We start from the raw sequence: 22160 nt of genomic DNA on the forward strand, positions 1-22160 counted from the left end.
TTTTGCAATGTAAAATGTTTATTTCAGTAAAGCTGACAACATTTTACAGGCCTTATCTTATGAAACATTTCACAACACATATTTTGCATGAAGACTTGAAAAACATAATTAAAATATGAATATATCCACTGAGTATTTTTAATACACAAATAAAATCCAATTAAGAAATCAGTTAACTGGTTGAAAATAGAAATATATACAGTCTTTACCAGAAAAAAAAAATAATAATCAGGTTCTAGTCAAAATAAGGAAACAACACCAATTTGTATTGTTTCCTTATTCGAATGTTATGTTTTAAAATAGTCAACATTAAAACACAGCATCATTATTTATTCTGAATGAAACCAAAGATTCAGTGGCGTCTCCTCTTTTCCCCACATTGTCTCCTCCTCCACAGCACGTTGTCATGCGCCCATCCGTCAATTATCCCCGGTCACCGATCTGTACCTCGCTGCATAACACGCCTTTATTGACAGGATTTATCAAGGAGTGTGACATTCCTTCAGGGATTACTACAGCAGCAAGCGCGTGTTGCGGGATTATCCCGGCGGCCACCTGTGGTCTTCAGCAGACATATATGTATCATCCAAATTATAAAAGACGGCAGGCGGGTTCAGAAGTCAGAGGTAGAATGGTCAAATGATGGTCAGGTCTACCTAGCTTCATTATTGTCAGTGGGATGACCCTGAGACCTAAAGCTGGTAGAAGAGATAAAGGAAGAGGTGAAGAGGCGAAGAGGCGAAGCCAACATAACCCTTTTAACCCACTGAAAAACAGGCCTCAGGTAGTGTGGGCCATAGAACATCGACACAATAAAAGGGCAGATGTAAACAAGAAGGAAACGTGGGGGACAAATTATCTCTTGCAAAATGCTAGTTTAGAAAGTGGAAATGAAAGAGATGGCATACGGTTTATTTTCATAATGAAAAGAGGGAGGAAAGCATCAGCAAGACATGATGAATAAGCAGCAACAAAGCAGCTTCGGTTCCTTGGTGGTGACACCCTGTTTTCTGGGTGTAGCCTGTTGTGCCGCAGTAGTTGTTACTCTTCCTCTGGTCTCACACAGAGCCAAGGCCAAGGGGCTTGGCAGCGCAAGTTCGAGCACAGGGTGAAGTCAAGCTCTTGAGAAATTGCTTCCATACTCCTGGTCACAGTTCTCTGCCATGCTCTCCATGTCTTTACCAGCAGCGCCATCAGCTCCTGAGGAAGCACTGCTGGGCATTAAGTGAATATTACCACACGAATACTAACGCATCTGGGCAAAGCCTCTACGGCACAACCGGCTGTGATCGACTGTTCATCCTCTCATCATTTATAGAGGACGCAAGGCGAGCAGCCAGTCTCTCGTGAGAACTCTGGCAGGTAATTGTCGCAGTTAAAGCAAACCAGATGGCAGTAACATGCTTGTGTTTTCTGAAAATCGCTTTCACAATTTGGGACCAAATCTGGCATAAAGACTGGGGCCACCTTCAGGATGCGGTTGCCTGGTTGTCACGGTTTTGGTTGTGTGTATTGAGATAAGCGTTGACCAGCTCACCACATAGCTCGATAGGGATCCAGAAAACTTGTTCATCAGAAAAAAGGCCTTCGATTTAGGGCTTCAATCATGTTGACGAGTCCTGGATATCATCTGAACGTCGAGGAGGAGGGTGGAGAGGAGACAGAGAGAAAAGGTTAGTGGTAGAATATAATATTTTGTTATAAAACAAACATCACATGTTAAATGTAATACATTGATACAAACATTATCATGTATTCTGCTAGAGATAATTTTGTTTAAAAAAAAAACAAGTGGGCAACAAATGAAATCTGATCAAATGCAAAGGCAAAGATGCAAATGAGAGAAGAAATGCATGTTTCCAATTGCACTCAGAAGCCATTGCTGTCATGTCTCAGCTGGACTGAGCAACACCACACACTGCAGTAATTTGCAGCGTTGTTTATTTGCCAGCCAACACCCAGATGTAAGCTGTGGGAGGATGTTATGAGGTTGTTGGATTTAAAAGAAGTGTCACAGCAACAACTGTGGTTCGGGTTTATCAACTCATATGTACCATAGATTGACTGACAACATGATAGCGACTGAGAGCTGCTATTACTGTTTCGACGCACATCACCACCATTTTTGGAGATGCAAGTTTCTGTTAAATAGACGTATTAGTCTGAGGTGGAATGTGGAAGTCACAGAACCTCGGGTCATTCTGGCGCAGTGAGTCAGGATGAGAAAGCGTGCAGCTGTTGGCCGAGGAAGGAGACCTCACAACATTGCGTGTTTGTGCCGGATATTCAGGAGACACCTCTGAAAACCCAAACATTAACAGAAGCTGATTAATCTGCAGAGCTCAGTCAGACCCACCACTGAGTGTGTCCTTATGAAGTCAGGTTGTTAAGATGTTCACAGCCATGGAAATGTTTTACAAACTCTACCCACGATCCCAGGAGGGAAATCAGTAAAGTTCCAGAATTTAAGACCCATACATAAAATATGAAAAGTAACTGTAGCTTTTAATGGGTTTTTCTGAATCATCAATTGGGAGGACAGTGTAATTATTCTGTAGCATCTGTAAACCAGCTCCACGTCTGAGAGCAGTGTTGAGGCCAGAGGCAGCGGGAGCAGTTGTGCATGATCCTAATGACTGAAGCAATCTGTGTTTTAAGATGTAAGATGAAGAAAAACGCTTAAATAATTATGGAAATATATGCAAGTGTTGGAGCTGACACTGCCGGATGCTGGGAAGTGTGCATTTGTGGGTTTTGCCTGTACCACTAATGATGACATCAAAATGATGATTCAAGCTTCCTTAATGGCGGAAGTGGGGAAGGAAAGGCGGATTAAAACTTCAGTAGGGCATTCGACATCTGTTACTGTGATGGTTTTTCTGTTTAGTCTGAGTGCTGGAACGGAAACAAAAAACTTGCAGGGCCATTTGTATCCCCACTGCATGTGAAGAGAGACTCCAAAAAACTCCTTCTTAAAACATCTAAGTACTCAAGAGAAAACAGTTTCAAGAACTTTGATACTAAATATTGTGATACACAGTGGTTGCATCAGTCACATTACAATAACACTCAGTAAAGAACACGCCTCCAGTCCCCGAATGAAACCACCTTCAAATACACTAGAAACAGATTTTAATTTGAATCTGCAGCAAATTTCACACACTCATAAATATCAGTCCCCAAACATGCCTGATACTTTTCCATGAAGATCCATGAATTCATCTCTGAGAAATCAAGGAAACTTTTGAAAAAACGCCCCATCACGCCAAGTAAGAGAAAAGGAAAAAAAATCCTAGATCCGCCCCCTGATCCCGCTCCACATCAAAATAACTAAATAATCAGACCAACAAATAAACAGACAGAGCGAAAAAAAGCCTTCTCTGCAGAGGTAGTGACTGACCTGTGATTTTATTCCTGCTCAGAGGACTCGGTGCTTGGAGCGCGAAGTAACCTGCGCCTCCGTCTCGGTTGTACGTCTTCGTTATCAGAAAACGTGTGGTCCACAGTGACGCCGTGGCACACAAGATTACGACCTGCATAAAAAATGTACAGCACACACACACACACAAAAACTGTTAAGAAAACGCCTCTTTCTACATCATTTATATACCTGAACAATCAGAGCAGTTCGTTTGAAAAGTCAATCATGTCAATTGTAAATCAACTCACATTTACATTTCTTCACAATTACTTCTCCCTGTCCGACTACAAGTTCCTTGAATGCCTCGGAAACAGACGCCTCGAAATGCCTGCACGCTGAGGTCTTCTTTCCGATTTGTGGGATGATTCCACTGGATTTATTACCGGACCCAAAATTCTCTGTCTTCATCACCTAAAGTGATTCTCCATCAGTGTCAATTTCGGCACATTTGTTGCAGTTTCGGGGGCAATTATCTTCAGATGACCTGTGTTAACCCCTTCGACAACCCCACACCTAAAGTCCTGTGACCTTTATCGGAAATAGAGATCTGGCATTCCACACATACCCGGTCACACTCAGATACAATTGTTTATTTACAGACAGACGCATGAACACACCTGTTTGCCCCTTAACACTGCCGCTGGCCTGCTCGGATTCACAGATCGATGGATTGTGTTAGATAAAAAGAAAACACTTTGAGGACTTGAGTTGAGTAAAAGATCAAACTCGTGGAAATAATACTAGTGTAGATATTCACAGTAAAATAAAAAATGGAGTCTCATGTAACACTGTGACTGTGAAAAAGAAGCAATTTCAATGTCATCACATTTCTTTCCTGTTACTCCTTTCCCTCCCTGATACTTCACGCCTTGAGCCTCTCTTCTCTCCATTTATTCTCCTTCATCCATCTCTGTCTCTTTTATGTCCAGTCCCCCCCCCGATGGGTGATGCGTTTCCTATGCTGTCACTATCAGATGCTGCACCTGAGGGGATCAGGTCAGAGAGAGTTTCTTCTTTTGTCTCCTCTTCTGCTAAGTCATTACTCCTCTCTCTTATCAGGCCTCTGCAAAATGAAAGTGCAGCCTATAGGGCATGAAGATGAACTGGGGCCGCACATGTCAAAGGGGCAGTGAGTATGTTGGGTTTGGGTAGAGGTCTAGGTGCAAACTACCATGTCAATCAGGAGAGCACATACTTCTGCTTCTTGACATAAGTCAATAAAACATCAATCTGCTGTTGTGCACATGAATTCTGTTATGTGTCAAACTTTGAAATAGCCGAACGGGTGCCGACTCCGAACACAATAAATGTCGGAGAGGTCTCGAATTCACCTAAGTTTACTTCACTTACTTGTATGTTTACTGAATATTTAAACATAAAAGACTATTAGAGCTCATCCTTTATGTGTCATGTTCTCCAACAACTGTGAAGTTGGCTATAAATCAATTAGTTCCTGGCAGACTGATGCAAACTTGTAGGACTAACAACGCGTTAGGCCCCATTAGCATATTGTAAAAGCGTTTGACATGACTATGTGTCTTGTTTCTAGTGCGGTAATTATTGCCAAGAGAGAACCGCCTAGAGACTGATTTGTTAGACAGGGGAATTAGAATAAACACTAAGACACACACACACACACGCACGCACGCACACACACACGCACAAAAAACACTGAATATTAAGAGAAGAGTTGAACAAATTAATTGAGGCATTTAGTAAAGACAGAGGTGCCGTGTGATTTACACTGACAGGCTGAAAACACAAGAAACCACTGTAAAAGCTTTCTGGACTGCGAACAACAAAGTGTGTGAGCCAAGACCCATACTGCGCAATCTACAACCTCCATTCGTCTTCACTGAAGCCAGGATGGGAGAGAGAGCATGGAGAGGAGGGTGTGTGTACACGTGTCTGTGTGTATGTGTGTGTGAGTGAGTGAGGGCCAAAAAAAACTAAATCTGCTGAAGTCACTACGACATCAACGTGTTTCGCAAATGTATTATCCTCTCGGGGTGCCTGGAGTTTGGCTCTGAAGACAAACAAGGCCATTGAGAGAGCGATAAGTGGGGTATCCCAGCAGATTGCAGCACCGAGGTAGAGGGGGTATGAATCAGCACATGTGACATCACGGCCGCTCTGCGTGATGCAGGAAGAGGAGGACCACCTCACGGTCGGCCGTGTGCAAGCAATCACAGCGGACTCTGCTGGGTGGGTTTATGACTCACTGACAAGTGTTTCCCAGAACCCAGCTACCCGAGGGTACGCACTCTGCTTGTGTGCTTTTAAGTTCACTTTTAAACCTACTCCTTGCACAATCAATTACGTTCAACTGTCAAGTTTATTAGCCTGTAAAATTAGTAAAGGAAAGCTAAAACCTGTGAGTTTCACTGAAGAGTCGACATCATTACTGAGTCACATCGTGACCTATGACATCACAAGAAGTATCGGGAATGGGCGAACGTTTGCCATGTTCAACACTTGCACACCCAGTTTCATAAGACATGGTGTAAGTGTAACTAATACTGCAGCCCAATTTCTTGCTTCTGCTTGTGGAACCGTAAAATTTAGACAAAGGTGCCCTGAGTCCAAAATGAGTGATGTCAACAGATGGAACGATATTTAAATTTCGCTTATGTGGCCCCATCTTTCACCCTATCTGACTGATACATGCATTATCTGGTAGGTTTGTGTTCACCCTTTAATATGTAGCATTAACCCACTGAGACTGGATGCACATATAAATACAACTTTAAGATTAGGTGCAATTTAACTTTAACATACTATCAGTGTGATAACAACTATCTGAAATGACAGAAACCAACTTTGAAAAAAGATGATTTGATGTGTGTTTCGACTTTTTAGTTTGATCCACGAACATTGAATGAGGCAGGGTTTTTGACCTATATTGCAGCCTGCCACCAGGGGTCAATAAAGATGATGTGGCTTCACTTTTGAGAGCTGTCATTTTGTCCATCTTTATAAATATATAATATAAACTCACGCAGCTAACTGCCAGGTCTCATTATTTCATATATTGCACTGGTTCGGCTCCGATTCCAAGGCCTTTGTTATTCTGATCAGAGTAATTAGAGGGGGATTTTTCTGTTTGGTTTTTTAAATCAGTATTACTGTTGCAACATATTGAGTTGCAGGCTAGGATGAAAAAACTTCAACTATTGTGACACCCAATTATTCAATCTGAAATATTCAGTCTTCCTTCTGTGGAAATTACAGCCTGCACACTGCATACAGTGTGCAGGCTGTAAACCAGCCAGCTCCACACACACACACACACACACACACACACACACACACACACACACACACACACACACACACACACACACACACACACACACACACACACACACACACACACACACACACACACACACACACCTGTGATTAAGATGGTTTGCTCCTGAGATGGATGGCTGCTCGGAACGGTCTCCTCTCCTCTGTTCTGACTGCCATCTTCATCCACAGTTGCTTCATCGTCACTGGAAGAAATAACCCAAGTTTGAGAGGGAAAAAAGACAAAAAAAACGAGCATCTCATTTTACTGTTCTGGCCAAACCTTTAGGTAATCATCGTTCAATACTTAATATTATTGACCACAAGGGACAGTGGCAAAGCCCGACATGTTCGGAACAATTATGAGTAAAACTTCCATCCAAGCACGTTGGCCTGCAGTGACGGAGGGTCTAACAGAGGCTTGTACAGAAGAACAATTGAGCCATTGTCAGTGTTCTGCAGAAGCCAGTAGTGTGGCAAACCACATGTGCTGACCGACGTGGTAAAAGAACTTGCAAGCAACTAAAGCAATGACCAGATTATAATGATTTATTCTGAATTTGATCAAATGCTGAAGCAATTGTTGCACAATACAGTGTAACTCATGAAATGTTCATCCCTCAATTACAATCAAAGGTGCTGTGATGCAAGAGGCCTGTTAGTGATGAGTTACATAATTAAAATAACATGTTGAATTACATGTTATTGTAAAGTAGTCTAACGTGTGGACTGGCGGTGTAGTAATTAGTGTATTGAAAGAAAGTAGCTCAGCAAATATTGTGATAAATGTTAATCCTTATTTTCCTATTTGATGATTCCATCCACTTCTGAAGTTTTTTCTTTCCTCATCTGAATATTTTTGCATTTCTTGGAATTGTAATAGGAATTTCCAGTTTTCTAAAGACCAAATAATGGCTTGATTAATTGAAAAAATATTCATCAGACTAATAGATATGGATTCATTGATAGTGATGATAATAAAAGAACATTTCTGGGAAGCTTTATAATCAATAATGATGTGGGTTGAAATGTAAAATAGTCATATATATATTGCCTTGACAGCGTTTGATGTAAATCCCCCGAAGCTATTAACAAATCACAACTACATGTCTATATCTCACGGTATCAACTGATAGGTATAACTTTACTGTCCGGAGTATCAGACACAGTTTTTTTGTTCTGAGCACATTTATCAACCAGTAAACCCTGTAATTGAAAACCAGATTTCTCTGGGTCCTTATTTTTAAGGAGGCAAATTAGCCAGGTATACTAGAGCATCACAGAGTCAGAGGAGGGCAGGGGAAATCTGGGTTCATGGCAGCTGCTGACCTGTGCCGCTTGTCAGCGGTCTGTTGGAGCTGGTGGACGGTGTCCTGCAGGCCCCGGATCTTCGCCTTCTTCTCATTCAGCACCAGGACAAAACGTGAGTAAAGCTTCTTCTCCATCATCTTCTTATCCTGAACATGCTTCTCCAGCCTGGAGACAAAATCACACAGACACCAATGTGCAAAAAAACACACTCACTGTTGCACATTTACACATGTGCACATGCACACACAGCCAGAAAGCTACATGTTTTAAAAGCTGAGGTTTAGTGTTGATCTGCCGTCTGAGAGCAATTTGCTAAGATGGATGATACTGATGCCTCCACCCTGTGCAGACATACAATAAGTTAGCCTCAGTATCCAGGTCTGACAATGTGTAATTTATTGTCAGAGGAATGGAGACGCATATAAACAATAAGATAAAAAAAAATATTTGAAAACATGTAATTTGCCAGGGAAATATAAAATAAAAGACGCAAGTAAATCATTTGGAGTCAGTTCCCCGAAATCACAAGATCAGTTTGCAACACTGGGCGGAACCCTCAATCCCTCTGAAATGGGCGACCAGTGATGATGTCATACTGGGTGATTGTTGTGAATACAAACAGCTAGCGGCTCAGCAAAAGCAAAGGGAGCAAACAGGAGGATCAAAAAACAAATACCAGCTCTGATCATCTGAACACCAAACAATTTGACTCTTTCTGTGCAGTTCCCATTTTTCTCTCTATCACATATTCTTTCATAAACACACATTTTACACAACCAGCAGAGTTGCTTTCCTCCTCTTTCTTACTCTGTGAGTATTCGATGGTGCTCCTGTTTCAGTCCACAGTTCTCCTCCAGTAGCCGGCAGTTTTCTGACTGCAGATCTGTGCTGCGCTTCAGGGACTGGCCAATCATCTCCCGGTTCAGCTCTAGAGGGTCTGGAGCCGGTTGGAGCTCCACCAAGCCCAAGTCCACCTGGAGGACAGAGGAAAAGAAGAGTTGAAAGCCAAATAAAATCAGAATGGCACACAGTAGAAAGGAATACCTCCACCAAGGCCCAACAGTCTCCTTATGAAACCACATTTAAATTCACTATCTGGATTTTTATCTGCAACAAATTGCACACACTCAGAAATATCAGTCCCCTAAACTTGGCTGATTTGTCATCAAGTTCCATGAATTAATCTCTGAGAAATAATTAAAATGTTGTAAAATGCCCTGTCTAACAATATTTTAAAAAGTGGGGAAAAATTCCTGGATCTGCCCCCTGATCTGCATCTGCACCAAAATGGAATGGGTTTTCTTCTTGAGTCATGGAGCATGACTCAATTTCAAACTCAATTTCATGGAAATGGATTGAGTGGCATTTGGATAATCCAACAAACAACCAAACAACACAACCTCTTTGGCAGAGGTAATACAACTGGACTGCTTTATTATAAATTACAGGAACATCAACTTAGTATCACTAAGTTAACTTAGTATAACGCAATGATATTCTCTCTGCAGGTTGGCTTGCTTCATTATTCGTAAATACTTGTGGAAATGACCACGAGTCGAATATGAATGTCGGGGCTTGTGGACACTTGGATGACACCACACGAGCAGTATGGAGGCATGTTATTTGTATAGTGGCGAGTAGATAATGAGTGAACTTTCATTTCTGGGTGAACTATCTATTTAATGTAGGTCATGGTACATGGTAAGTATAACCTCTGGGTGCTTACCTTTGATTTTGCCCCACTAGGAGGTGAAAACATACTGGATTTAATCAGTTATCTCCCAGCTGCCCCGGGAGTACCTGGGGTTCCTCTAGGAAAAGCTGGAGGAAGTTACCAAGCACATCTCGCACCATTCTCCTGACATGAGTAACAGGCCGGATTTGAGTCAATAGCCTAATCCTCTCTTCGAAAGCAGCTATTGAAATCTGCTTACAGTGAAAAATGAGCAAGCGCTTGCACCTCGCTGCTATCCCAAGACGTTGTGCAATATGGACGTGCAACAAACCATTACATCACACTTCTCTGAAGTGGGAGACTTTTTAGGATGATGAGGCTTTCTCTTCTGTCTGGGAGAAATACAGGATGAATTGACTGGTCGGCAGTAAACTGACCAAGTGAGCACACAGTTTCCTCTGTTGGGTTTTGTCAGTGGCTCTTTGGAATCACAGGCAGGCTTCAGAAGTAATAAAACATTCCTCATTCAGTTTGCAGTTTGGCACTTAGTCACACAGCAGGACTGGGATATTACTGCTGGCTACAGAGAAATGCAGAAATTTTTTTGAACATTTAGTTAGTAAAATGTTCTAAATTCCACTGAAGCCCTCTATATTTAAATTGGTAAAACAGGAGTCAAATTACAGCAAACAATAATTAACTAGAGAATCCCTCGAGGCGCAGTATAAAACACAGAGTGAAAACTGCCTACCTTCAAAGCTGCCTGACGAAACACATTTTCAAATGGCAGCACAATGTTCATTTGCGTGTTGCCTTGGAGACATTCCCATTCACAGACACACAGGGAAAGGTAATGCTCACGATGCACTGGGAAACCAGAAGGTGACGAGCTGCTAAATCTGCTGGGCTGGGCTCAGGGGTCACAGACCCACTATAATAAAGCCGCCATCTTCAAACGCTCTCATAAAATACTTGTCATTTTTTTCCCAGGTTGATTCTGTCCTGGCAGGCCACACAGCTGTTTTTCCCTCCGCTGGGGAACGAGAACATGTTTCAGTGAGTGGACATTCGCTTCACGTCGCTCCCACAGCTTCATTACCTCAACCTACCTGTCTATACCTTCCTTTAATCCACTTCCATCCATCTTTCTCTTCTTTTCCTCTATTTTCTCTTCCCCTGCCTCTCACTTTACATTACTTTATATTTACTTTATATTCAAAAATATAGATTTAATCAATTTTCAAAAAACCCAGAGAAAACTCTTGCAAAGGCTGCCAATACCTAACTTGATCACGACGACGAAATCAGTGATTCCACTAAACTTATCTTAATGGGACCTGGACTAGATGAGACCACCCAGGATCTAAAAGGAGCGCGAGGTTCCCAGGAACTCGTAAAAACCTAGAGAAACATCAGGATGTCACCGTGATCCCGTGCAGGCTCCTCTTCGGGATTCAAAAGGATTTTGTGTGACATGAGATTGATTCAGTGTTTGTACCACATAGTCCTCCATTAATGGTGAGACTAGTGCAGGCGGAGGCCCAGTGAGAACGAGTGGTGTTTGGCTTTTTGAATAGTGTAAGTGATCATGGATACTTCGAAGACGTTTCCTCTACCTTGTGCTACCTGGAACTGTCATTTGGTAATAAATCAGTGAGGAGGGATAAAGTGAAGGTACATGTGTATCTCCACATTTTAACTTAGTCATCACAGTTTTACCCACCAACACGTCTAAGACCATAAATGTTCTTAACCTGCATGTTCACACAATGTTACCAGTTTAACACACCAGACACAGGGATCAAAACTGCTGGAAACACAACCTGCATTCACTGGATCAACAAAGAAAATAGCCCTCATACAGATGCTGTTTGTTTCTTCCTTCAAATACAGAAGTTTGTGTGTTTCACTACTGCAGTAAACAGTATAAATTCCACATCAGCTAAGGTTTACCTTCAGCTTACTGTGTTGCACGGAAAGAGGGAAGATTCACTATGTAGCCAAGCAGCATGATAACTTCAACTAATCAGTGACAGACAATGAAAACCTTTTTTTATTATTGGTTCAAGTTATTTGTTGAACGACAGCAAAAGGCTGAAAGCTCTTTATTTTCTTGAGCTTTGGCTTCTCTCTTGAGACACAGAGATAAAGTTAAAGGTCAGTCTGCTCCCTGCTGCCAACCTCTGCCAAGGTGTGGGAGGTCAGACTGTTTGTCTATGCACAACCCACTGCCACATATTTCTACTGCTTTTCTTAACTAAAACAACTCAAAGATAAGTTAATGGCTCAGCCTCTGATAGCATAAGGCACAAGACTTTAAAAAAAAAAAAAACATTGTTAACACCCATGTTTTGTAAAATATGTGATTTTAAAAATCATCTCCTTAGGACGATTTTTTGTCACATTATATTACAGATTAGTTTGTGTGTGTGTGTGTGTGTGTGTGTGTGTGTGTGTGTGTGTGTGTGTGTGTGTGTGTGTGTGTGTGTGTGTGTGTGTGTGTGGTCTATCTGTTTGTTTGTGTGAACATCTCCAGACAGCTAGCCAGACCATAAGGTCAAACCCATGGAGAAGGGGGGAGGGGACGTAGGTGTGGACGACGGAGCCAAAAGAACACAGCCACAGTGAAAATTATACTACGACCCACTGTGGACACCGAGGACACAAAGCTTTCCTTATTGCACGTCCACCACACAGCTGGAGACCTCACCCACCATTTATTTCAAATGATTAGAGGACAATAAACTCAATTTAATCAATAAGCACTAATCAATAAAATGGATATTATTGTAATTCAATTTGACTATGTCTGTCATATTCATTTATGTCGTTTCTCACTAAAAAGTCCAGCTATCAATTGCATCTGCACAATGTCAAGCAAGACAAGAACAATGGCCGCATCATAACAATAGTGATCAAACTTCTTGTCTGAAAATAACTATTGTGCTCAAGGGAACAGGGAAGTGAGTGGGTGAGCACGGTGTGCATAATGACAAAGAGACAGTGTTCAAGGGTGGGCTGAGGTGCACAATATGGGATGAGTGGGCTCGAGTGGAGCTCAGCTTGTCCCATCAACTCCCTTCCATCTGACGTGCAGGGGCGTGAGGCCAGATAAAGAGCAGGAAGTGAGGGGAGACGGCAGTCAGTCCCTTCCTGATAACACATAGATGCTCTCAAAAACAACGGGAATGCTGCAGCATGGCACAGAACACGAGGAAAACACTTTCTCTCTCAGACTATTTGTAGCAGGGCAAGAATAGATTATGTCACGTATAATGTACACATCAACGAGAGAGATTAAGTTTAAGTAAGTGAACAACTAGCATGAGGTGGAAGTTGCTGGTGGTGACAGCAGGGGGGAATGCGTCGGAGGATCAGACTTTTCAATGTGGTCAGGTTTGAAATCTGGCTTCCTGTTGCAACAAAGTTTCCCAGACACCAAGAGCAGAACAAAAACGTGAATACATCTGCAAAAGCCAAACATGTAAACAATATGTCTTCATATTTGTTTTTAGTGTTTCGATGATTGTTGATTTTAATTTTTTTTTATGAAACCACAAGAAAAGCACTTTGGCCACTTCAAGGCATTGAAGGTTTTCTCACCAACAATAAGGCTTCTCTCTTCTGGTCTCTCCAAATTGTTGACATTAACTAATGTTGTTGAAAAGATCCAAATGGTGGCAGATGCTGCTCTTTGGTATAACCACACTGATGACACTGATGGTTCTGAGAAAGCACAGATAAGGGGCGCTGCTCTTACTGCAAACAATAGAATTGGTTTGTGCAATTTAACAATAACATTTTATTGCTCAAATTTGCTAAAACCTGGCTTTAGAAATAAGTCCCGTGAAAATGTATGTTGTTATTGTGTCTCTATCTGAAAAGTTTTCACTTTTAGACCTTTATATCAGTTCTGTTCTCCACACCTCAGAATTTATGATTTGATTTTATAAGGCGGAGAGGAAATGGACTACTCCAGTGAATTTGCTGGCTGCCATCGAGCTCCACAGCAGGAATCCCCAGTGAACTATATAACACATGAGTGTGACAATCACAAAACATGGAACATCCATGTCACATTCGTCCACACAGACTGATCCAGAATCCTGTGGCTTCAATAACCACAACTGTCAGGAATTAAGAATCCCAGTCTCCCTGGACAGAAGCTGGTCTGAAGGGAAGCATGTGAATAACATTGGTGTGTCTATCTTGCCACTTGTCACAGCACTGAATCATGTATTCGATGTAAAATAAAGCCGCGCTCAAGACTAAAGTACCGTACAACAATTGTGTATTCAATTTATGTCGGTGAATTTAGATTTGAAAACACAAGACTGAAAGAAAGTTTGTGTTGTCTTGTCAAGTGTGAGCCAAAATGAGGTGATCCTAAACAGATGTATAGTCTCTTCCATTTAATCTGCAAGATTATTCAGTGTCTGTGCTGCCAAGTGTCAGTGCTGGATTTTTTTCCCCCACCAGTGACAGATTGATACAGTACTTAAATAGACATTAAGGAGGGGATAATGTCTGACATGGCCATTTAAACACCTGCTGAGAAGTAGTTTAACAACGAACACCCAAATTACATTCATCATTACAACTTCTGGGGTCACATAAAATATTAATGTCAGGTTAAATTCACCACCTGTTTCGTCTCTACCCGCCTTTCTTCTGCTCCCAAAGGAAACCTGCCTCATTTTTGGCCATTTCTGCACCCTCCAATTATCTGGCTGGGAAAATATGTTCCATCAGCAGCGAGGTAAAAAAGGTGTTACAGGTGTGAGACAAGACTGGTAGTTTGCAAAGTTTTGCATATAGTCCCCCAGGATTCTTAGATTTGTGTCTACCACACACACACGGACACACGCACACGCACACACACACACACACACACACACACACACACACACAGGGTCCCATTAGCAACATTGTGAGTATTGGATTACTTTTTTTGAAAAATAGATGTGAGAATGGACAGATTTGTTACTCATTTTGTGTGGTGTAGTTGCTCCTTTAGGCAACAGAGAAGAAGAAAAACGACCTCCAGTAAAAGGAAGAGAGCTCATTTATGTCATGTCAAACCACTTAAAGTCTTAAATTAGGGAATATAAAAGTCAAATCATCAGTTTGTCTCTCAGCCACAAAGCTTATCCAGGCATCAGAAATGCACTGTGAATGATCTATTATACTACATTTAAAAAGGCCTTGATTATCTACCATTACGCCAAAGGTTGTCCCCAGAAGAATCCCAGGTAGGAGTCAGTTTTTGTTACCATACGTCAGTTTTTTTGTTGGTCGGTTGGTCAGCAGATTTCCATGAAGCTTGGTGGAGGGATGGGGTATAGATCAGAGAAAAACCCATTAAAATAATGGACAAATCCAGAGATTTTTATAACCTCGTGAGAAACCGCATTTTTCAACATTTTCACAGGCATATTTAGTGGATTGAAATCTAGGACTTAAAGATTTTAGCCATTTTAACCAGTGGAGTAGAAAAAGAAGATACTGATCTGTCAAGTTTGACACCTGAATGCTGGAAGCTTGGCATCCTCGTCTAAAACCAACAGATGTCTGCACATGTCCGGACACAGATACATGCACACACACACACACCCCCCCCCACACACACACACACTGTAGGAACACTTGTCTGCACTGCCCCACTCTCACAGAGACAAAGAAAGCCTGGGGGTAGTTGGAGAAAGAAAAAGGCTCTCAATCAACTGTTGTTTAACGTTGTTAGATGGGAACGGCCCAGCCCGTAAATCAGAGCTTTATGGTCTCTACAATGTTTCTAACCCACTGGCCTTCTCCCTCTGCTCTCCTCTACTTGCACAGAGCTCCCAGGACCCCGAGTGCAATGCTCCCTCAAGGCAAAAGCATCCCTTTCAGTTTGGAAGAATAACACCGACGTCCACTGAATGCATCACGACCTGCACTCCATCAAACCTGTCGCTCACTTTGTAAGAACCACCTCAGCAGAGATACAGTACAGAACTTTTTCATTCTTTGTGACCGTAGAATACATTTAACAGGAGATGTGCTTTCATGTAGGACAGGGTTTGCTTACATTACTGTATAACTCAGCATTACCATTTGACCAATGTTCAATCAACAAACCTCTTTTACGAACTGTAGCCATTATCTACCTTGTACGGTTGCAATCGGATGACTGGCAACAAACTGAATGATTCCTATCTTTGGCTTTTTCAACTGTGGCCTGAGGGAAACCAATCCTTTCTAATTCTGCCATAATGTTGGAAGACTATAAACCTTATCTTTTTAACAGCCCCCTGTAAAAAATAAGACTTCCTTTCCATTTTGTTGTATGTCGTTAGTAGCATTTTTCCTCAGGGAACAGGGACAAGAGGTACGTGCACGATGTGCGGATTCCACGTTTGCCTTTCAAAAATACCCACTTGAGTTTGCTATGCCTCTGTTAGACTTTCTTTCTTTTTTTTTTATAAGGCCCTGTTAAAGGGCTCTTGGTGCCGATGATGAAATTCTCCCAAAACCAGTTCCAGCAAATATCATCCAAATGAAGAACCATACTGCCAACAGTTCCAGTCACTTTGTGCTTTATGTCAGGAGGAGAGAAAAGCAGTTTGAAACTGCAGACATATTGATGTGAGGAAAGAGAGAACAAACTGCTGCACTGAAAGATGCCAGTGCAGGCAACGTTAGTGGTGTTGGTGGAGGCCCACTGTTACAGGTACTGATGAGACTGCTGTGCCATTACGGCCATCCCAGTGAATAAAAATTAACGAGCAGCATATTTCACACAGTGCCACTGTCTACCTGTTCAGACAGGAACTCTGTAAACGTCTGAAAAAAATTAGGAGTTTATCTTTCACATAAAAAGAACCCAGCAGGAAAATGTCCAGAACATTCAGATGAGGGTTGGCGCCTGGGTAGAGCAGGAAGGAGGCTGGACATGATGTATTAATTCTGTTGCGGAATGCATGGTGTTTTTGTTTACAGTGCATTGACAATGGCATCGCCAAAAGCTCTTGAATCTTGTTGTCTTTCCAAGTTGACAACTTCATCAGTGTCTTTTACTTCGATGGCACCTTTTTTTCATTGTGAATTTTCCTAACATTTTCCTGCTGTATTCTCATATGGGATAATTTTTACATTATACTAGGGGGCTGGCAGGAAATGTCCAGGGAAATGTTTGACTCTGAAATTTCAAGCATGTAGCCCACTCAGGAAAATCTAAGCCTGAACATCAGTGCATGTCTGGAGGCCGCATCTGTCTGAGCACAGCCTTAAAGCTGCTGCTTGTGTGACTTTGTTCAAAGTGAAGGATTTGTTAGCTGGACCATACATACATACATACATACAAAACTCTTATAATAAGTCATTCTAAATATCGACCCAACGCTTTTGCTCACCGTGATGTCATCACAGAACTTCTGATATGAGAGATGACAGTGATCTGGAGTCAGGTGGAAAGAATACGCCTTCTTGTCGCTCCCTCTCCGTCGTCCTCCTCTTCCTTTACCACTCCTTGTTAGTGCTAGAAGAAGATCCTTCACATAGTTTTCTCTTGTGACTCCCAGTTCACTGGCTTCCTTTGTCACCTCATCTTCTGAAACTGAACACAAAGGTGTTGCTTAAAACACTGTTTGCTCTTACAGGCATTTTTTCTCATTTTTGTGTGATATTCAAGTCACAGTTGAGAGCAACCCGACAGAGGGCTAAAGGTAAACTGCAGACAAAAATATAAACAAGGATTATGTGCGTGGATGCATGTGAAAGGGGATTTTAAGAGAAGCATGTAGAGAAGGGAATGTCATCAGCTGTTTCCCAGCTGCTCACAAGGGGTTGAGAGTCCCAATTAACACATCAAACACTGAAATGCTGACGACCCAGAAGCCCCCACATAGCTGTCACAACCCCATCGCTGCCTGTCAGCTCTGCAGATGGACAGCGATGGAAAACTAGGGAGCAGTTATGTTCCAGGTGTCTTTCCACAGAAAACGTACTCATGTGCATATTTAACCACACACACACACACACACACACACACACACACACACACACACACACACACAGAGAAAACACTGACTTGCACATACAAAGACAAGCCTTGTAGCGTTTAATCTAATTTATACACCTGTAAGCTGCAGAACAGAAGTGAAGAGGGACGATGAAACAAGGTCATCGCTGTCCCTCCGGTTAAAGGACCCAGAGTTACAATATTATGAGATTGGGTTCAGCCAGGTGCCTGCACAATTAGGACAGCGAGGCAAAGGCTAGTCAATGGTTAAGAGATTTAAGTCTTTAAATGAAATTACATGTAAACACACATTTAAGCAAAAATAAAACCATAAGAGATGTTGCATGAGAATTAGAGCTTGACAGATTTATCTAATGACGATGAAAAGATTTGGCGCTATGGGCCTTTCAAAGACATATGTACCTGCGTCCATGTTTGCTAGTATGAAAAGTTTAATTTGACAAAATAAAGAATCCAATGGAAAAATGTGCATTTATGTTTACATTGTACGTTAAATAATGGCTATTTTCTGCAATATATTGGTTGTATTTGTGTTTTCATTTTAGTCATGGTTATAATCAATTTCTTTGCCATATGGGTTTGATAACGACATCTTAGAAAACACTGCCATTTTATATATCCCTCATATCGGCATCAGCCCCAAAAATTGGTTGGGGTTTATTAAGAATGAAATGTACCTTCTCCGATCCACGCCGAGCTGCCATCAGTGAGAGCTAATGTAAATCCAGCACCCAGGTCCTCTGCCCAGTCCACTCGCAGGAAGTAGGGGGTACTTGGATCAGTGGTTATTGTGATCTGGCGGACTGTGCCACTCATGTCTTACCAACTGTAGACCTGCAGAAAATCATACATAGAAATTCAGAAACTCTTAACAATGGATCATTGTGATTCATTTTCCCAGCAACGAGACCACTGCATTGGTTTTCAAGTCATTTAGTGGCCCAACTGTAAGTGTTTGGCTCTGGGCCCCCATGCAACGAAAGTCCAATCAGTACAGTTTGATGTTGCAAGGTTGTGTTAATCTTCCAGCTGAAACAATGCGCCTCATTGTTTCACTAGTTGGCTTTGGTAATAAAAGTCCTCGTGTGTGTCCTCGATGGGGGTCTCTGAGTCAGAGGAACTACAGGGAGATAAACAGGTTCTGGCAGGGTTGTGTGTGGGAGCATGGGCTCCCTGACCACCAGCAAAGTAATTACATGCTATTAAAGATAAACAGAAGAAGATTATCATAAAGGCAGAGTTGCTGTATGATTTGAATCTTTCTGTACATTTATCTAAGGATATGAAATGCAAAGAATTATTAGTGAGGACATCCTACCAGAGTCAAACTATTTTAGTCTTCAAATGTCAATCTGGTAAAAAATCCCCTCAAGGATTGATGAATCCAATTAAGCTCTCAAACTTTCAAGCTCAACTAAGGCTATAAAAGCTACACTAAACACAATGACTACACTACCTTATTACACATTAGATAAGACTACTATTAGTTAATTTTGAAATCTCATTTATTCGATTTTAGTGGATAATTTGGGACAAGTAGGACATTTCCAGAATCGTCGCCACCATTACATTGTTTATCTCCTCGAGAGGCTTGAGAAAGTTTTACTTGATTACGGATGTCCAGGTCAGAACATGTGATTAGTGCTTCCACGTGAAGTGAGAGGTGAGTTGGGAATCTTCCAGGCTTAAATACAGGGCAAAGTGTGTGGAGATGGAGGGAAAAGGACAGCTAAAGTGGTAGTTAGCCAAGCTGGACATGTTGGAAAAAATGAAAATGAGGGCCTTCGGACACTATGCTGTAAGTTATGACCTGACAGCACGTTCTTTTGGGATTCTTTCTAGTACCCCCTGACAGAGCACACAATCAAGGTTGTTCAGAATGAAACATGCACATGTGCTCTCTCCACACACACACACACACACACAGAGAAACACACACCAGTGTGTGCATATGTGCATTCACACTAGGACCCTTGCAACAGATTAAAGTTGACCCTTTGTGCTTCTAGAAGGGGTGTGGCTGGATGAAGGGCTCAACTTTAACCCCATGAAGTGAGCCCAGCTACTCATTAGTTACTGTAACATCTGTTCTGCAGCGACTATGACCCTGTGGTAATGACAGAAAGACACTCAAATTAAATAAACAGCGCTGTCTGTCAGGAATGGAGAGTTGTTCAAAGTGTATCCCGAAGTCCTCCTGTTAGCATCTGTTCAGTTATTTCGATCAGCACACAGACTCCGTGGAATGCTTAAATCATGAGCTGCAGATTCCCTGCAGCTCTGACATACAGCCTCATCCTCTTTCTGAGGCCCTCTGTAATTTTTTCTTCTGCTCAACCATTTATTGTCTTTTCTTCTCTCTTTCTGTCGCATTTAAAAACTGTGAGACACAACTCTGTGCAGGCAATAGTTGGCAAATGACTCATAAATAGAGCCTGTAATTATGCATCCTGTGTCTTAAATGAGAAGATCATACAGAGTAGAGAGAGGTAAGCCAAGGCAGTTAACTGTCTCTTTAATGGGTCCTGACAATTAGGCCTGTCCTCTTGATTTGCTTTCACTGGACTTTCACCTCATGCTTTCTCCAATTCAAGATGAAAAGGAAAACTCTTTGTTAGTGCCCTGTTGTCATCGTCAGGGATTAAAGCAGTGCTGCCCTAAACAGCAGCAGACTGAGACATGGCCTTTAAGTCTTTACTCTGCCCAGGTATTGACTAGCTTAAGCCATTTGACTGATAGAAATATCATAAACTAACATTACAATAACATAATGACATATACATTAAAAAATTAACAAACCACTGCAAGAATATCAGACTCTCTGATTTTACTTTTTATAGGTATGTGATGCCATGCATGTAGATATGCAGATTCAAGACTGGAGTGGTCTTTTGATTTCTTCCGGAGGTGTTTCACATCATCAAGTGCAATATCCATTCTGTGCAACAACGAATAGTTAACTACACTCTAATGTATTTATTAGTCTTGTTTATGGTGGTGTCTTTTGTCGGATTTCAAATTTTTTATATATACATCTGCACTGTTTTCAGAAGTAGCACTTTTCATTTCTCTGTACTACTTTCTCTTGTGCAATGATAATACAGGATGCATGATGAATCAATGCCTAAAGGTTGAAATCTGACCTCTGATCTGATCTGGTTTACACTATGATCCGATCAGAGGCTGAGTTGTGAAGCTTCACCAATACCTGATTGATATGTGCCTTGACCTAAATATCAAGTTTGTAGAAACTACTGTAATTCAACCATGGACATTTTTAGTGCTTACGTTCTTGCTGCCAGCAGAGCAGACAGTGATATAGTGGCAGTGGGTCAGGGTCATAGTCCAACTTGTGCTGTGTAACAAAGATGTTCATTTTCTAAAATCTTAATCATATAATGTGGCAAATTAAATTTAATTGAAGTGAAGTGCAAAAGGCATTGGTGACAACAAGCTTCAGACCTATTCGGTTTATCTAACACCATTGGCAGCGTATCTTAGTGGATTGTGTGGTCACAGAAACATAAAAACGCTGCTACTACTACTGCGAGATCTGATGACACTTTAAAACCACTGGGTGAAAAATGTAGTGAGAACAAAAGCATAACAGCATTTCTATCAGACAAATTCGACTGAAGTCACACAGGGATTAAATATTACTTCATTCAGCAAAATGTTTCAGGATAGAAAGTGTAACGCAGTGCTGTCACACCAACTTCAAACGTCACCTCTAAATTCAGGCCACTTAAAAGATGACTAATTTCAACAATAGGACAACGGTTTAAAACAGAATACCTTGCTACCCTTCCAATTGTTGTCCACTTTATCTCAGCTCTTTCATATAAAGTTGGAACCATCTTGCTAACCTTGAATTCAGCTGCACAATGACAGGTCATTTTCACATCTCCAATATTCACAGAGGAATAAACTACAGCAGTGAAAACCTACATTAAGCTCAATCACAAATGCACGGCAATTCTCAATGATGATTATGGCTGTGTAAAAGTAGAGACCCGGGAACGTTACAACCTGTGGAAGGACAACACTGCCCATCACCATCATGCTCATAATTGAGTCTCATTTTGTTTGAAGGTCAAAACTGCAAAGAAACCATGTGGCTGTCACTTTCCAATGTCCCTCTCTCTACAATCAAAACCTGTGAACACTACTATTACTTGAGTAAAGTTTTATGGTATTGAAATGTGTAACAAAAAAAGAGTTTCACCCTTTTATTTTCTCTCGTAACTAAAATAAATTTTACACAGACTGACACTACATCAAGCCTTGATTTGACTGCAGTAATCAGGCGTGTACTGTACTGCAATGTAAATTGGTCAGTGAGCTGTAAAAACCTATAAAACTTACATTAAGAGGAATGTGAATCTGTTTAAAGTTTACACTTGCTCAGGTCTCACTCTTGTTTTTTTCCCCACCAAGTT

General features: G+C 41.5%; 1 protein-coding gene across 5 annotated transcripts in view; it reads right to left on the reverse strand.

Annotated features, from left to right (window-relative positions):
• Positions 1-22160, reverse strand: part of LOC117768033 (DNA repair protein XRCC4-like) — a 24414-nt gene continuing 2254 nt past the window's right edge. For 2 of the 5 annotated variants that reach the window (XM_034596078.1, XM_034596077.1), the window contains exons 2-8: positions 18399-18555; positions 17093-17295; positions 8831-8997; positions 8042-8188; positions 6818-6918; positions 3401-3533; positions 1-1630 (exon numbers count right to left, since the gene is read on the reverse strand). In XM_034596078.1, the coding sequence (XP_034451969.1) occupies positions 3409-3533; positions 6818-6918; positions 8042-8188; positions 8831-8997; positions 17093-17295; positions 18399-18537 (882 nt within the window). In that variant the 5' untranslated portion in view covers positions 18538-18555 and the 3' untranslated portion in view covers positions 1-1630; positions 3401-3408. Of the gene's footprint in view, positions 1631-1738; positions 2300-3400; positions 3534-6817; positions 6919-8041; positions 8189-8830; positions 8998-17092; positions 17296-18398; positions 18556-22160 lie in introns of those variants that run through there. The other 3 variants (XM_034596080.1, XM_034596079.1, XM_034596081.1) reach the window with 3 other exon arrangements.

The sequence above is a fragment of the Hippoglossus hippoglossus genome, chromosome 9, assembly GCF_009819705.1.
Source record: "Hippoglossus hippoglossus isolate fHipHip1 chromosome 9, fHipHip1.pri, whole genome shotgun sequence".
NCBI classification, from domain to species: domain Eukaryota; kingdom Metazoa; phylum Chordata; class Actinopteri; order Pleuronectiformes; family Pleuronectidae; genus Hippoglossus; species Hippoglossus hippoglossus.